This window comes from Saccopteryx bilineata, chromosome 1 (assembly GCF_036850765.1).
Source record: "Saccopteryx bilineata isolate mSacBil1 chromosome 1, mSacBil1_pri_phased_curated, whole genome shotgun sequence".
NCBI lineage: Eukaryota > Metazoa > Chordata > Mammalia > Chiroptera > Emballonuridae > Saccopteryx > Saccopteryx bilineata.
The window spans coordinates 388,845,709-388,861,514 of NC_089490.1; the positions used below are offsets into that span (position 1 = coordinate 388,845,709).

Here is a 15,806-nt window from a genome sequence, read left to right on the forward strand (position 1 = left end):
CTGATACATAGCACCTTGGTTTCTATGAGGAAGGGAGCTCCTCTCTGTCTCCCTCAGCAGCCTCTCCAGGGCCTGGCTCTGAGGCCGGTGCAGCCACCCTGAATGCCCTATCACCCCCGGGGGGATGAGGGAAAACCACCGGGAGAGGTGACACAGCTCACTTAAGAAGTGTCTGTCTGGGTCCAGCTGGGTGGGGGAGACACGGAGTCCTGCCCCTGCTAGGCTCTGGCCATTACGGAGCACGGACAGGCTTGGGAGAGACACTCTGGAGGGCTTGCTCCTGTGGGCCAGGCACACAGCGGGGCAAAGGACTCCAGCGGGAGCGCACATCTGACCAACTTGATTTCCCACAAGGCAAGATGATAGAAACGGTCAGAGCCTTTTGGAACCCTGGGTTTTTCTAGGGGACAGGCCCTGCCAAGCCAAGCACAGAGATCGTAGCCAAAGGTCACCCTGGAAGGGGTAGAACTGGAGTGAACTCGGGAGCCTGGAGCTAGCAGGCAAAGAACGGGGGCTGGAAATTCAGACCTCTCTTCAAAGGCAAGGCAGACACCAAGGCCGCCCCAGGCTCTCCGTCTCAGAAACACCGTGTAACCTTAAGAAATCTCATTCCTTTGTTCTTCCTAAGCACCGAGGGCTGATGCAGCCAGCCTGCCCCCTGCACCCTCCCAGAAGGTGGGGTGCATAGGCACCAATGAGCTTCGCTGGCCATTTCCTTCCAAGTTGTCCCCCAGGCACTCAGAATGCTGGTGGCTGAAAGACCAAGAGCAGCACCAAAGGAAGGGGTCTATTGAGGCACCAGCCTTTTGCTCTAGCAAAATCCGAGGGGACCACGGGTAGGGCCCTGACACCATCCACACTCCACCTGGGCTTTGAAAACAGGAGCCCAGATCCCTGCCCAGAGAAGAGAGGGCCGTCTTCTCCGAGGGGGGCCGGGGGGGTGGTAGGAGAGCTCCCCCCTGCCCGCAGGCTGCAGCCCTCAGGTCAGAGGTCAGGGAGCCGAGCCCACCAGTCTTGAGACACAAACACAGCAAAATGTCATCATGATCAGCAGGTTCTGTGCTGAAAAATTATAACTACACAGCATTTTCTCCAGTTCTGACACCTTTTTAATAGAAATCACTGTTTTTAGGAAACAAATAGCACTTTTGTAATTTTTTTTTTACAATGGTTTTTACCTTGATCTTAATTTAAGTAACACTAGGAAGACCTCAATATCTTTTATTTCTCTTTTTTTTTAATTAAAAAAAAAGTTGTTGTTGTTGTTTTTCCCCAGATACAAAGATTTTGCCCTTGCATAAAAAAACAGTGCCCGGAACGATGACACAAGGACGCACACAGACTCACTGGACCTCACTGACACTATGATTCCTATTCTACCATGCAAGGTCTCGACTACCCTTAATTGGACTGTCAGCCTGAAAAACAGCTTTTCTATTCCTTATTTTAGTTTTTGTTACCAAAAAAAGTGAAATAAATGACAAAATAAAAAAAAATTTTTTAAGAAAAAAAAAAGAAAACAAAAAAATTAAAAAAACAAAAACAAAACAAACGTCTCCATTCAATTCACACACACCTGGGTCGAGTGCTGCTTCGCTCAGGATCTTCTCTTCTTATAAATATAGAAAAGGGATGGAGCTTGTTTTCAAGTAAAATCACTGATCCACCTTTCTTCCTTCCTCGACACACCCGCCCTTCTTGCCCGCCAGCCCGCCAGCCCCAGGCGAGGGCCAGCTAAGCCTGGCTCTGCCTTGCTCAGAGGGAAGGAGCCGTCATCTGCGGGTGCACGCCGGTTTGCCAAGCAGGGAAGGAACGTGGGGAGCGGTGGGGCGCCCACGGCGGGGGCGGAGCCCTTGGGGGAGGAACCTGGTGGCTGTTCTCACTGTCCATCTCTCCGCACACTGAGGCCCACCACAGACAATAAGAAATACTGCTATTTGATATACTTCTCCCACCCCGGCTCCCTCCCCTCCCCTCCCCACCCTTCCTCTGGGCACTGGGATTGGTTAAATCTTGATTTCCTTTTTTTGGTTTTATAGTAGTGAAAGTTTAGAAACAGGAAAAGCCCACACACTCTTTGGACTTGTCTTCTCTACCTAAACAAACGGCTCAGCAAATAAGGATCTGAAACCTGCTCTCCTCCCTCCGCCCGTCCCTGCTCCCCACCCAACGAAACAAAGCAAACCCATCGTGGCTGTGGAGGCTGCTGCAGGCACACACTGGTGTATAATAGAGAGAGTAAATGTATTATTCCACTTGGCATGGTGCTGGCAAAGAACCTCCAGCTGGCACTATTTCATGTAACATGGTCCAATCTTTGCATGTACACACAGAATAAGAAGGATCAATTGGCAAACTCTGGTGCCACCTGGCACAAGCATCTTCTCTCTCTCTGGAACCAAAGAACCAAAAGAATTCTGTACTTTCCAGAAGAAACCGGCTTTGCTTTTCTAGAGTCTTCAGTGTTTTGCTCCCCTTGCCGCCGGGACCCCGTGGCTTCTCCTAGCAGAGCTCTGTTATTTAGTCTCTTCCCCCTGGTTACAGTTCGCTGTGCAGCTCTGAGAGGAGGGCGAGGGAGCCGGCGTGGAGGTGGCAGCGTTGGCAGGGGGGGTGCAGTCCGGGCCATTGGTGATGGCCCCCACAGTGGCCTCAGAGTCTACGGGTTTAGAGAGGTCGATGCCGTGGATGAGGCGGATCAGCTGCTTCACCTTCTCCAGGGAGCTGTGCATCTCCTTCTGCCGGGCCAGGATGGTGTTCTTCATTTCCATGCATTTCTGCAGCAAACGACAGGGCAGCGGCACTGAGCCTGCGGCCTGGCCGGCGCAGGCGCAAGGATGCTCGCTGGCTGGAGGGCAGCCCCCGGACCTGTCCTGCTCCACATGGGAGTGGGTGCAGCTACCCAAGGAAAGAGGAGGCCCCAGAGGCAAGAGAGAGGGGCAAGTGCGTGGTTTAAAAGCCAATTCTACTGGACATCAGGACTTAGAACAAAAGTGAACGGCCACTTTAATACTATGAAATCAAAGTTGTTCTAAAAATGAAGTTCCCACCGCTGCGCTGTGCGCTGAAGCTGGTTGGGGCAGGTATGTTTCCACCATGCCGCAGGATGCTAACAAGCACAGGACCAGCCTGAGCTCTCCATGGTAGAAACCAGCTGGGGTATCTGGGTTCAACTGGAGGGCTTAATACGGACCACTCGACCAGCGATAATTTAGAGGCAGAGCCTGGGGCAGGACAGCGATGTTTAGGAGAGTCAGAAACTTCAGCCACCAGAACCCTTTCTGCTTGGTCACTTGCAGTCTTTTGCCCTCTCACACCTGTGGGCTTCTATTCTAGGCGGGGAAAGAGACATGAAACCTGCCTGCCACGGGCAGCACGTGGGGAGGGAAAGCAGGTGAGTGGGGCAGCTTAACTCTAGCCAAGTCTAGGACACCATCTTGTGTCTGTGAGGGCTGTGGCCACCTCACTCCAACAAGGGGCACCTGCTCAATGGAAAAGAACTTGCTCCTGTTGGAAGCAGCCTCTGAATCCGTTGCAAATGCAACTCTCTTTCCTACCTGGACAGGGCAGGCTGGGCAGTATTTACCTCCACACTTGTCTCTAGAAACCCCTCTTTCTTAGGCTGGTCAGGACACATGGGAAATGAAAACAGCATGGTGTGGAAGGGAAGGATCATGTGGATGGACCTACTAGCTTGGGCAACTAGAAAGACCTGGCCTGTGTCTGCCTGGTGTCAGGGGAGGCTCCATACGCCTCCCAGACATGCTCAGGCTGGCAAGGCGGTGCTGGCTATCCTGCTGTAGCTGCCAATCTACCTCTTCAGCCTGGAGACTGGAAATCCTTGCTCTCAGACTCCAACCAAGAGGGTGCTCCAGAGCTTGGCCAAGGCATCGTACAGCCACTGGCCACTTGTACCTGAGGCCCATCGCTAGCTGGGGGCAATTTCCATCCACCCATCTTAATTGTGTTAACAAGCTAAAGAATTCCAATCAGGCCTGACCAGGCGGTGGCGCAGTGGATAGAGCGTCAGACTGGGATGCAGAGGACCCAGGTTCAAGACCCCAAGGTTGCCAGCTTGAGTGCGGGCTCAACTGGCTTGAGCAAAAGCTCACCAGCTTGGACTCAAGTTCACTAGCTTGAGCAAGGGGTTACTCGGTCTGCTGTAGCCCCACGGTCAAGGCACATATGAGAAAGCAATCAATGAACAACTAAGGTATTACAACAAAAAACTGATGATTGATGCTTCTCATCTCTCTCTGTTTCTGTCTGTCTGTCCCTGTCTATCCCTCTCTCTGACTCTCTGTCCCTGTAAAAAAAAAAAAAAAAAAAAAAAAAGGAATTCCAATCAGGCCCTGGCTGGCTGGCACAGAAGTAGAGTATTAGTCCAGCATTTGGATGTCCTGAGTTTGATCCCAGCGAGGGCACACAGGAAAAGCGACCATCTGCTTCTCCAGCCCCCACCCTATCTCCTCCCACAGCCATGGCTCAATTGGTTGAGTGAATCAGCCCCAGGTGATAAGGATGGGTCTGTGGAGCCTCCACCTCAGGGGCTAAAAATAGCTCCGATGCAAGCATGGCCTCAGACAGACAGAACATGGACCTCAGACGAGGGTTGCCAGGTGGATCCCGGTCAGAGTACACGCAAGAGTCTGTCAGTCTGTCTCTCTATCTCCCCTTCTCTAAGAAGAAGAAGAAGAAGAAAGAAGAAAGGAGAAAGAAGGAAGAAGAAAGAAGGAAGAAGAAAGAAAGAAGAAAAAGGAAGAAGAAAGAAAGAAGAAAAAAGGAAGGAGGAGGAAATAAGAAGGAAGAAGAAAGAAGGAAGGAAGAAGGAAGAAGAAAAAAGGAAGGAAGAAGGAAGAAGAAAAAAGGAAGGAAGAAAGAAGTAAGAAGGAAGAAGGAAGAAGAAAGAAGAAAAAAGGAAGAAGAAGGAAGAAAGAAGGAAGAAGGAGAAGAAGAAGAAAAGGATCCGAATCAGCCTTTGGGAACCACACGAACTGTTCTGTACATGGGAAGTTCTGAATCTCCGTGTGTATCACTGAAGGCATGAGGTTTACTTACACTTATCGAATTGCTGAGCTGTTTCACCTTCTGCTCTAGTTGTTCTCGCTCTTGTTTTAAATCTGAACTCCATTTAAGTAACTTCTGTTTCTCTTCTTCTTTTGCTAGGGAAAAAAACAACAACAACAAGAAACTGTTTTTAACAACAAATTCTTTGAAAAGGCTACAGTGTAGAATGCTTGACAAAGCTCCCCTGGGTCCCACAGCCTGCGCACCGGACCTGCACGCCAGAATGGTCTCCCTTTCGTGCAGAGAGACCCCAGGAAAACTGTCGGTGGCTTGGGCCTGGCTTCACACAAACAAGATCTACTCCTCATCTTTCCTCCCCAAGAAAGCGCTACACAACTTCCCACTTTATTCCTTAGAAACTTTGAATTTTTAACTTTAAATTTCCTTTTGAAAACAAAGCAAACACTTCTTTCCCAGTACTTATTTATTTTGTAAACAGGAGAAGATTACACAAAAGGAAGCATGGGTCATTCTTTACCTGCTTTGTAGGCGATATAGGAATGAACAATTGCTAAAGTTCCAGGCCACGGAATTGCTTCTTCCTTCTTTAGCATCTGAAAAGAGTTTTAGAATTTGACCTTGAGAAGGAGGTATACAGACACCTTCCCTGTGTAATCACAAGCAACGTGTCTGTAGCGACTGGCAGACAAAAATCCAGGAAGGATTATGGTGGCAGTATTGCAAAACCCTGGTGGAAAGTTTGTGGACTCAAAAGTTCTGGATATCAGCCTGAGAGAACAACGGGCAAGGCGGACAGAGCCAAGCTATCCGAGCCCCGGCTTAGAAAGAAGCCAGGACTTGGCTGGTTCCGTTCCTTTTGTCCGGGACACAGACCCGACTACCCTGCACAGCCAAAACCACCAGCACACGCTGCGCATCTGCAGCATGGCTGCGGCCATGACAGTGTTGTCCTTGTCCTGACAGGGGCTGCCAATCTCAACTGTAGTTTTGTGGGTCCCTCAAAGACAGCCTGACCAGGGAAATTAGGTATCAGCTTAGAATACTAAAGTATAATGTAGCCCCTGTGTGGGAAATGGTCAGAGGCTCACAAAGCAGCAACTGGAAGAGAACAGAGAGAGAACTGTCTGTACCAGCCACACCAGGGAGGCAGGAGGAAGAGGACCCGGACTAAAAGGAGAAACCAGAGTTGTCTCAAATCAGGATTCCAAGGAACTGAGCAGCAGCCCAGTGTCTCCTGAGCTATTGAGCTTATCTGTTTATTATTTATACTTTGTCTACTTCCAAAAAAAGAGTTGAGACCATTTATAATGAAAACATTAAGATACGTGAACAGTTGAGAAAAAGAAATCGGAAACTAAACAGAGGAGGGAAGAGGCTGGGACAGCTGAGAATACAATCATGTGCTGTGCCATGCTTTGATCCTCGATGAACCACGTGTACGACAGTGGTCCCCTACGACTACAATGGAGCCAAAAAACCCCTATCGCCCAGTAACATCGTAGAACACGTGTTTGTGGTGCTGCTGGTCTAACAACCCTACTTCGGGGCTGGCTGTACAAAAGTATAGCACACACACTCAGGTACAGTACATAGTACTTGACAATGTTATTGGTTTGTGCATTTACTATACCAGGGGTTGGGAACCTATGGCTCGCGAGCCAGATGTGGCTCTTTTGATGGCCGCATCTGGCTCACAGACAAATCTTTAATAAAAAAATAATGTTAAAAATATAAAACATTATCATGTATTACAGTCCATTCCTTTCCTACCGCTCATGTTCATGGTTGCAGGTGGCTGGAGCCAATCACAGCTGTCCTCCAGTACAACACCAAATTTTTATTGGATGATGCGTAAGGTACACGGGTCGTTGTATGGCTCTCACGGAATTACATTTTAAAATATGTGGCGTTCATGGCTCTCTCAGCCAAAAAGATTCCTGACCCCTGTACTATACTATACTTTTCATTATTATTTTAGAGTGTACACTTTCTATTTATTATAAAAAAAAAGTCTGCTCTAAACAGTACACCACGCTACGCTGCAGCAGCCTCACACATTGTGTGTTTACCCGTGTCTCTCTATTGCATCATTTTTTCCTGTGCTTGATTCAGTCTCGTGTTGTTTTGTACAGTAACATGCCGTACAAGCTTGTAGCCTCGGAGCACCAGGCTATACCACACAGCCTAGGTATGTAGCAGGCCAGACCATCTGGGTGTGTGTTAGTGCACCCTATGATGTTCTCATGACAAAAATCCCCTAATGACACATTTCTCAGAATGTATCCCTGTTGTTAAGCAGTGCAAGGTTCTACGTCTGCCTTTCATGTCTATGAAATATTAACAGGGCACTTTTCGGTGAGCTTGCCGATCCTGATGCCAGGGCAGGTTAAAAGTGAAACGGCTGTTATCTGAATGAAGCAATCAACTGAGCACTTTCATTTCAGGATTTTATTTTCAAAAAAGAGTTTCAAAATCATATACTGGGTTAGGCCCATTCTTAGAGAACGAGGCAGAAGGTCTTACGAACTTTTAAGGGTCAAGATAATGAGGAGATGTCATTTTAAATAAAGGACAGCAGTTAGGGTCTCTCCACCTGTACACAGCGTCACCGCCTAAACGAATGTCATAGGAAAACCTGTGGATGCTGTGTGGTGAAAGCGCTGTGCTGAGACCGGACCAGGGCAGGCATGGCCGGGAGGACTGCCAGGAAAGGGGCGAGGCTCCGCCATCCCCCCAGATTACAGGGGAAAGGAGGGCCTCCTGACTGCGGGCTCGTCCTCCTGCGCGGAAAAGGGGCCAGGCTCCGCCATCCCCCCAGATTACAGGGGAAAGGAGGGTCTCCTGACTGCGGGCTCGTCCTCCTGCACGGGAAAGGGGCGAGGCTCCGCCGTCCTCCCCAGATTGCAGGGGAAAGGAGGGCCTCCTGACTGTGGGCTCGTCCTTCTGCATGGGAAAGGGGCGAGGCTCCGCCGTCCCCCCCCAGATTGCAGGGGAAAGGAGGGCCTCCTGACTGTGGGCTCGTCCTTCTGCATGGGAAAGGGGCGAGGCTCCGCCGTCCTCCCCAGATTGCAGGGGAAAGGAGGGCCTCCTGACTGTGGGCTCGTCCTTCTGCATGGGAAAGGGGCGAGGCTCCGCCGTCCCCCCCAGATTGCAGGGGAAAGGAGGGCCTCCTGACTGCGGGCTCTTCTTCCTGCGCGGCCCTGCACCCTCTGCGACCCCCACAGTACCTGGTCCTGACATCTGGGACAGATCCACATGCCCTTGGGAATTGTTTTCAGAGGAGGGTCTAAGCAGTCCAGGTGATACACACGGGAACACGTGTCACACATCAGCAACTGACCACTTTTTCTGCAAACACTGCAAAAATCCTCATGGATATCACCCTGTGAAATTGAGAAGAAAGGTAAGAGAAAGAACAGAAAGGAAAAATGTGACTGTTAACATGCACGTTCTGGATACACATAAATGTTTCAGGACAATCAGCCCTGCCCCCTTGAACGTGTGTGTGACAAGAGCATCCAAACAAAGTCCCAATGGCAAAAGCCCCCACCTGCCACACAGAGCTGGGGTACCCTGGGCAGGCACAGTATTGTTAAGCTTAAAACAGACTTTATAGGAAACCTCTGTTGTCACTTAGGCCAAAATTAACTTTACAGGTGATAGCTCAGCATTTCTTACAGTATGGTAGAATCCAACCCACAAATCAGACAGTTTAAAGACACTGTAATCCATCAAAATGTTCTAAAAACAATGATACCAAACCTCATTACCTATCATTTTTGCAGGGAATCTAGAAGTATTGAGAAAGACAACAGACAAGAAATGGAATTTTACTAAACTCTTTGCTTGCTCAGGGAGAAAAAAATATAGTGAAAGTTCAAATGGGAAAAGATTAAGTCAGGAGTCAATTAAACTCATACAGCTTTTTAATATGAAGAATTTAAAAGCCAAAGCAACAGAAGACAATGTTCTCTCTCAAAACCAGAATTTGGCATTTGCTGTTCAATGGACCTTTCTATTCTGAGAGCTTTATTCCTCCCTATAAACGACTCCACCAGATAAGAACAAACAGAAGAGCGCCTCCGGGCACTCTGCCTGCCCCCCCCCCCCCCCCATGAGTTCCAGTTCTCAGGTAAGTCTGCTGGAACCCTCTTGTTGTTACTGTTCAGTTTCATAGTCACTCGGTGCTTTGGCTTTCCTCCAACACCTCTGAAGGCACCACCAGGAAAAAAAAAAAAGCAGATCTACTTAAAATTTGGAGCAGAGAACACAGAAACAAGATTACAGAGGTATTTTTTCCACAGGTCAATCAATCCCTGACCCGTTCTCTGAACAGGATTCACGCTGCTGACAGACACCAGGAAGGGGAGGCTGAAGGCACGTGTCAGAGGTGAGCCAGCCGAGGCAGTGCCACAGCGGGGACCAGACCTCTTCTCACTTCCAACGTGTTTAGGTTTCTAGGCTATTCTGCCAAAAGGCCTAATTCAGAAATCGTTCACAGAAAGCAATGATACAGAGAGCACTGTTCAACTCTTCCTTTCTATGATATAACCCCTCAACCGCCCCTGCCGCTGAAGGAAAGTATCTTCCCAGACCTACAATTTCTCTCTAGGAAAGGAAACTTTCTCTGTAATTCACTATGGCATCCAGCAGCCCAGAAAACCAGATGAAAAAGTTGTAAGATAAGAGTATGGATGGATTTTAACCTTTCTTAGTAAGAAAATGTTACCTCTGGGCAGTAAAAGAGATACTCAGTACATGTGCAAAAATATCACATGAGAACCAGCCTGACAGTTCTACTTGAAAGAAACAAAGTTTCATCCCGCTATTCACCATGACTTTCTCCTTTCATTCTTAAAATCAAGTGGAGGAGTATTCTTCGCTTAAAAGCTGGTCTTTCTTGAACCTGAGCTTCATGTTGTGAAGTCTGCATCTTTATGAAGTTCACAAAAATTTTAGGGTTTCAGAGAGTATCTCACATGCACCATAGATAAAATTAGCAGAGAAGGAACACAGGAGACAAGCTGGGCATTTAATTCAGAAGAATTTGCTGGGTCGAGTTCCGCTCACTTTCCTTGGCTCCTGACTAAGGAGAACATCAAGAAGTGGGAGGCAGAGAGTGCATCAAATAAAGATTAATTTCTTTCAAAGTTGCTAAAGGAAAAACAACTTCTGCCCTCTCTACACAGTCCAGAGCAGCCGTTCTTAATCTTTTTGGTGTCGGCATCCCATTACACTCTTAAAATTACTAGGGACCTCAAAGAGCTTTTGTTATGGGAGTTACATATATTCATCTTTACTGTCTTAAAGTTTAAAAACCTTTTCGCTTTGAAATAATTATAGAATCACAGAGTTATAAAAATAATGCATTGAAAAAATTTTTTATTTTTTATTTTTTTTATTTTTTATTTATTTTTTATTATTATTCATTTTTTTTTAGAGAGGAGAGGGAGAGACAGAGGGAGAGAGAGAGAGGAGAGACAGAGAGAGAGAAAGGGGGAGGAGCTGGAAGCATCAACTCCCATATGTGCCTTGACCAGGCAAGCCCAGGGTTTCGAACCGGCGACCTCAGCATTTCCAGGTCGACGCTTTATCCACTGCGCCACCACAGGTCAGGCACATTGAAAAAATTTAAAACCCCAGAACATGCAAGTGCACACTCTCCATTAGCCGCCAGAGTGATGGCATCAGCATGTCATGTACTATCTGGAACATTCCACTGTCTATACTCTTGGGACAATGAGAATGAAACTGGAAAAGAAGGTCTTAGCAGTATCATGAAAATGGCTTTGACTTTAAGGACCCCCTGAAAGAGTCTCAGGAACCCCCCCGACCATATTTCAGAACTTTAGCCCTTAGAAATGAATACAGGCCCTGGCCGGTTGGCTCAGCAGTAGAGCGTCGGCCTGGCGTGCGGGAGTCCCAGGTTCAATTCCCGGCCAGGGCACACAGGAGAAGCACCCATCTGCTTCTCCACCCCCCCCCCCCCCCCTGCTTCCTCTCTGTCTCTCTCTTCCCCTCCCGCAGCCTAGGCTCCATTGGAGCAAAGATGGCCCGGGCGCTGGGGATGGCTCCTTGGCCTCTGCCCCAGGCGCTAGAGTGGCTCTGGTCGCGGCAGAGTGACGCCCCGGAGGGGCAGAGCATCGCCCCCTGGTGGGCAGAGCATCGCCCCTGGTGGGCGTGCCAGGTGGATCCCGGTTGGGCGCATGCGGGAGTCTGTCTGACTGTCTCTCCCCGTTTCCAGCTTCAGAAAAATGCGGGGGGAAAAAAAAAAGAAATGAATATAAAATGATATGTGTTTCAACCACATAATTGACGAATTGGCTCTTTGCTTAAGCAGAGCTGAAGACGGTCCCATGGAGGTGCTGACCAGGTCAAAAAGCTTAGGCTTTGGTGACTGACCAAATTATTACCATAAACCGAATGGTCAGTTGAAAGATGGCGAACCCACGATTCTTTGCTAGAAGCTGAGGACATATGTTTTCCAGAAACACCTGGTTTTATCAATCGTAACTTCATCATTTGCTAAAATAAAAAAATTTGTATAATCACATCACCATATCTTTCCTTCTCCCAAAAATGATGATAGTGGCAACAAGTACATCCTGAGGATTAGTGCCGGCTGTGTCTTGTATTACCAAGTCCTTAGATGGTTATTGATCTAGGAAGTGTCTGACTCTCAACTGTTATTGTTTAATTAATATTGTTGGGGCTTATACCACCCAGCAGCAAATACACAGAGCCCTGTGTGTTGATTCTAATAACTGACACTGCTAGGATACTATGAAAGTAGAAGCCAATTATCTTTTTTAAAAAATCCATTCCACTAGGTTTAACCTAGGAAGTTATTAACATACTTAGTGGTTTTAGAAAAGCTTCCTTCTACCTTTAGAGTTTTAAAGAGAATAGTGTTTGCATTTTAACACAAAACCTGGCAGAAGCTTTTAGTTTGTGATCTGAGTGGATTCTCTCAAGAAAACCGTTTGATAAACCCGCTCAACGCAAAATCACAAAACAACAAAATCAACACTCGTTAAGAAGACAGACTCACATGCAGAGCCACAAAACCCTCTGGCTTCCAGCACTGGGAACCTCCCTGGGGAGCGCCCCACCAGGAAGCTATGAGCTGTCAATCTCCTGGCAAGGCTTGGGCTGAGAAAAAGTTGCGACAATCTCTGTAACCACCAACCCTCTAACAGGGACTCTCACACCTGAATCAATTACTAACGCCGAAAGTCAGGAAAGCTGGACAAATGGTAAATCTAGAGAGCAGGGCTGGGTCTGTAGCCACCAACTATGTTCCAGGAAGGAAACCTGACAAGAGAACAGACCTCTTCTATGACTCTGGTCCCCCAAAGATGACACTTTCTTTCTTGTCTCCGGAATGTCAACTCAGGATGTGCATATGGTATTTTTTTGCTCTTTGGAGAGGGGTAGACCTTTAGTAAGACTAAGAACCTACAAATTCAAGCGGTATTTTACCTGAAGGTGATCCTAAAGACAAGCTCTATACTTTACCAAAAAATGGGACATGTCAAACCTCTTGTCACTGCCAGTAAATGGCAGCTTCAGCCTTCTAGCTGTTCAGGCCAAGAACTTTGGATTCATCCTTGACTGTTCTTTTTCTTACACCCCGTTATCCAATCCTGCTGGCTTTTCAAAGCACATGCAGAGTCGATCACTTTCTCCATCTCTACGGTGCCATCCTACAAGGCCAAGCTAGCGTCGCCTCTGCTTGGATGACTGCAGCAGCCTCCTCCATCCTAGCCGCCCCAGTCTCCTCTGTATTTCACACACAGCAATTCTTTTAAAACCCAAATCGATTTTGCAAACAACTTAAAATAATAAACGCAGGCAAGAACCATCAAAGGATGCTGACCCCACTGAGTAATAGTTTGTTGGGGAACTGCATATTTACAGACCCAAAGCTGTTTCCACCAGAGGAAATGGGCACCTTTACAAGCAGACAAATTGGATGGGCTCTATTTTAAGAGATGAGCGTTATCATCAACCACGGGACCAACAATGCGAGCCTGGGCTGGCCACCACTCACTCAGTGTTCCTACAGAAACCACACTCGGGCTCCTACCTCGAAGCTGCTCTACAGAAACAATCGGATCATCCCAATGGAGGGACACTCTATATAGCAACTGACCTATTATGTCAGGAAAGACAAAGGCTAAGAAACTGTGCCAGAGTAAGGAGATGAAGGAGATAGTAAATGTCAAGATTGATCTTGAATTGGACTCTGGAGCAGAAAAAAAGAAAAAGGCCGCTATTCAGATAGGGAAGGCTGAATACGATTTGTGTATTATATAATAACATCTTATTAATACTACATTTCCTCAATTTGATAACTGTATTGTGGCTATAGCAAAGAAGTATTTTGGGTGAAGATGCATGGTGTCTGCAATTTCTTCTTCACTAGTTCAGTAAAAAAAAAGTGTGTGTGCCTGACCTGTGGTGGCGCAGTGGATAAAGTGTCGACCTAGAAATGCTGAGGTTGCCAGTTCAAAACCCTGGGCTTGCCTGGTCAAGGCACATATGGGAGTTGATGCTTCCAGCTCCTCCCCCCTTCTCTATGTCTCTCCTCTCTCTCTCTGTCTCTCCCTCTCCTCTCTAAAATGAATAAATAAATAAATAAATAAATAAATAAATAAATAAACTAAGCTTTAAAAAAAAAGTGTGTGTGTGTGTGTGTAGGAGATGCTTTTGTGGCAAAACAGTAACAACTTGTCAGCCTAGATGAAGAGTATACATTTGTTCCTTGTATTGTTACTGCAACTTTTTGTAGGTTGAAAATTTTCAAAATAAGTTAAAAAAAATGACATCACATTTCCACTCAACACCTCTAGTGTCCCTCTATTTCCTAAGAGTAAAAGCCACAAGGCCCTGCACAGCGGCCCTGCCACCTCGGGGGCCCCATCGCCCACCACTCCCTGCTCCCTGTTCCAGCTGCCCTGGCTGCCTCTCTCTCACCAGGCACGTTCCTGCCCAGGGCGTCTGCACGGCAGTTCCATCTGCAAGGACTGCTCTCTCCCCGGCCTCACCCCCACACAACTCCTTCCTATCACAGAGGCTTTCTCTCGGCACTCTTAATACAAGAGCGACCTTCTGCCGCAGCTCCTTCTGCCCTGTTCTGCCCCAGTTGTTGTCACAGCACCTATCTGACAAATTACACGTTCACTTGCTTATCGCCTGCCTCTGGCCATGCAACACGAGCTCCTGGAGGGCAGGAGTTGGTTTTGCTCTGGTTCCTGGCCTTCAGAACAGCCCTTTGTAAATGTTCATTTAAAAGCTCAGGGCACCAGTTGGCACTCCTATAGTTTCTAGGTGAAGGAATACTAAATATCTGACACTTTCCGGAACCCATTTCTAACCATCTCTGCTGAATACAGCTGCTTTGGAGAAAAGTGTCCCACTTCTTAAAGTCTGCCTGAAGCAGGAAACAATTGCTGGGGGAACACACACCTTGCTCATTCTCCCCACCTCCTAAACGCTGACGACAGAAACCTGCCTGCCTTTTTGTGGCATACGCTCTGACCTCCGTGCAATCTCCCTTCCTCGCACTCAGTCACGGCCGATCAAACCCAGACTCCAGAACTCGGACTGAGCCTCCTGATGTGTATCGGACACGAGTCTCAGGGACACAGCAGGACCCGGGGCCCCGGCAGAGAGCTGCCTTCCTGGCACACAGGGTCCTGCAGGGATTACTGCTGTCCCAGGGTTAGTCAAGGAGGTGCAGCTGGTAAGGAGACAACACAGGATAACGGTTCCCCGAGTTAAGCTCTCAGACAGCGAGCTTTTCCCAAGTTACTTACGTCTGTGGAGGTGGGGCTGGGCAGGGACACAGGCTGAACAGGTGCAGGGAAAGTGAATGTGGTCTCTGTCTTTTCATTTTCAGGGGAGTCAGGATGACTGGATGGGGGGGATGTTGGGGTAAGGGCTCCAAACCCCAGCACTGCATTGTATTTTGGAGGACGACCTATATACCGAGAGAAGGGAACAAAAGGGGAAAAGGGGGGAGGGAAAGAGAGGGGGAAAAATGATCTTACATACCTTTGGCCAGTGCTCCTCATTGGCTAGCATGGAGAAGGAAGTGAGGTAGCAGACAGAAGGTTAATACAACAGTCCCAAGGAGAGACAGAGAAGCAAAGATTTAAATGTCATTAGAAACAGCTGCGTGTCAGAAGAAGGGAGGATGAGAGAGAACTTGCAGAAGGACAGGAGGGGCTGGGTCGTGTCAAAGGGCCTTGCCTTGGGCACACAACAGTGCTGTCCCTGGGCTGTTAGAATCTGAGATTCCTCATGCAAGGACCGAGCTCACTGTGAGCCGAGGCCAGCAATGAGAATTCACTTTATTTCCCCATAGCTTTCTGCAAATTGTTCTCGAATGTTTCTCTGCAACCATCACTCTTATGATAGTTATCAATAATTCTGTTTCCAAAGATGAATTGGTTTGGGATTCCTGCTTTTCCTTTTCTCCCCTGCCTTTATTCTGGTCATTTCACTGCGTGTAAGAGTAGAGAAAGGCGAAGCAAGGAGACAAAACTCATGTTAACTGCTCGACCCCTTGCTGGGAAAGCTAGTGAGAGATGTGTTCTAGGAGTAGCTGGGCCCTAAGAGCTGAAAAGATGTCCTGAGCTTACCTATGACTTCAAGCAGGTCTGGACACAGGTGTCCGCCCCCTCCCCAGTTGATCGAGAATTGTCCCCGTTTCTAGCACTTTCTGGTGAACTATGTGTCGAAGCACTGGGCTACTGCAGTCTCAGGGAAGGCCA

At 47.9% G+C, this 15,806-nt stretch overlaps 1 protein-coding gene across 13 annotated transcripts in view; it reads right to left on the reverse strand.

Moving 5' to 3' along the window:
• Positions 1-1,511: 1,511 nt before the first annotated feature.
• The window catches only part of PHF21A (PHD finger protein 21A), a 177,476-nt gene continuing 163,181 nt past the window's right edge, over positions 1,512-15,806 (reverse strand). For 10 of the 13 annotated variants that reach the window (XM_066251376.1, XM_066251377.1, XM_066251367.1 and 7 more), the window contains 5 exons: positions 14,847-15,010; positions 8,253-8,408; positions 5,543-5,618; positions 5,056-5,159; positions 1,512-2,774 (listed from right to left, as the gene is read on the reverse strand). In XM_066251376.1, the coding sequence (XP_066107473.1) occupies positions 2,517-2,774; positions 5,056-5,159; positions 5,543-5,618; positions 8,253-8,408; positions 14,847-15,010 (758 nt within the window). In that variant the 3' untranslated portion in view covers positions 1,512-2,516. Of the gene's footprint in view, positions 2,775-5,055; positions 5,160-5,542; positions 5,619-8,252; positions 8,409-14,846; positions 15,011-15,084; positions 15,108-15,806 lie in introns of all 13 variants that reach the window. The other 3 variants (XM_066251380.1, XM_066251378.1, XM_066251379.1) reach the window with 1 other exon arrangement.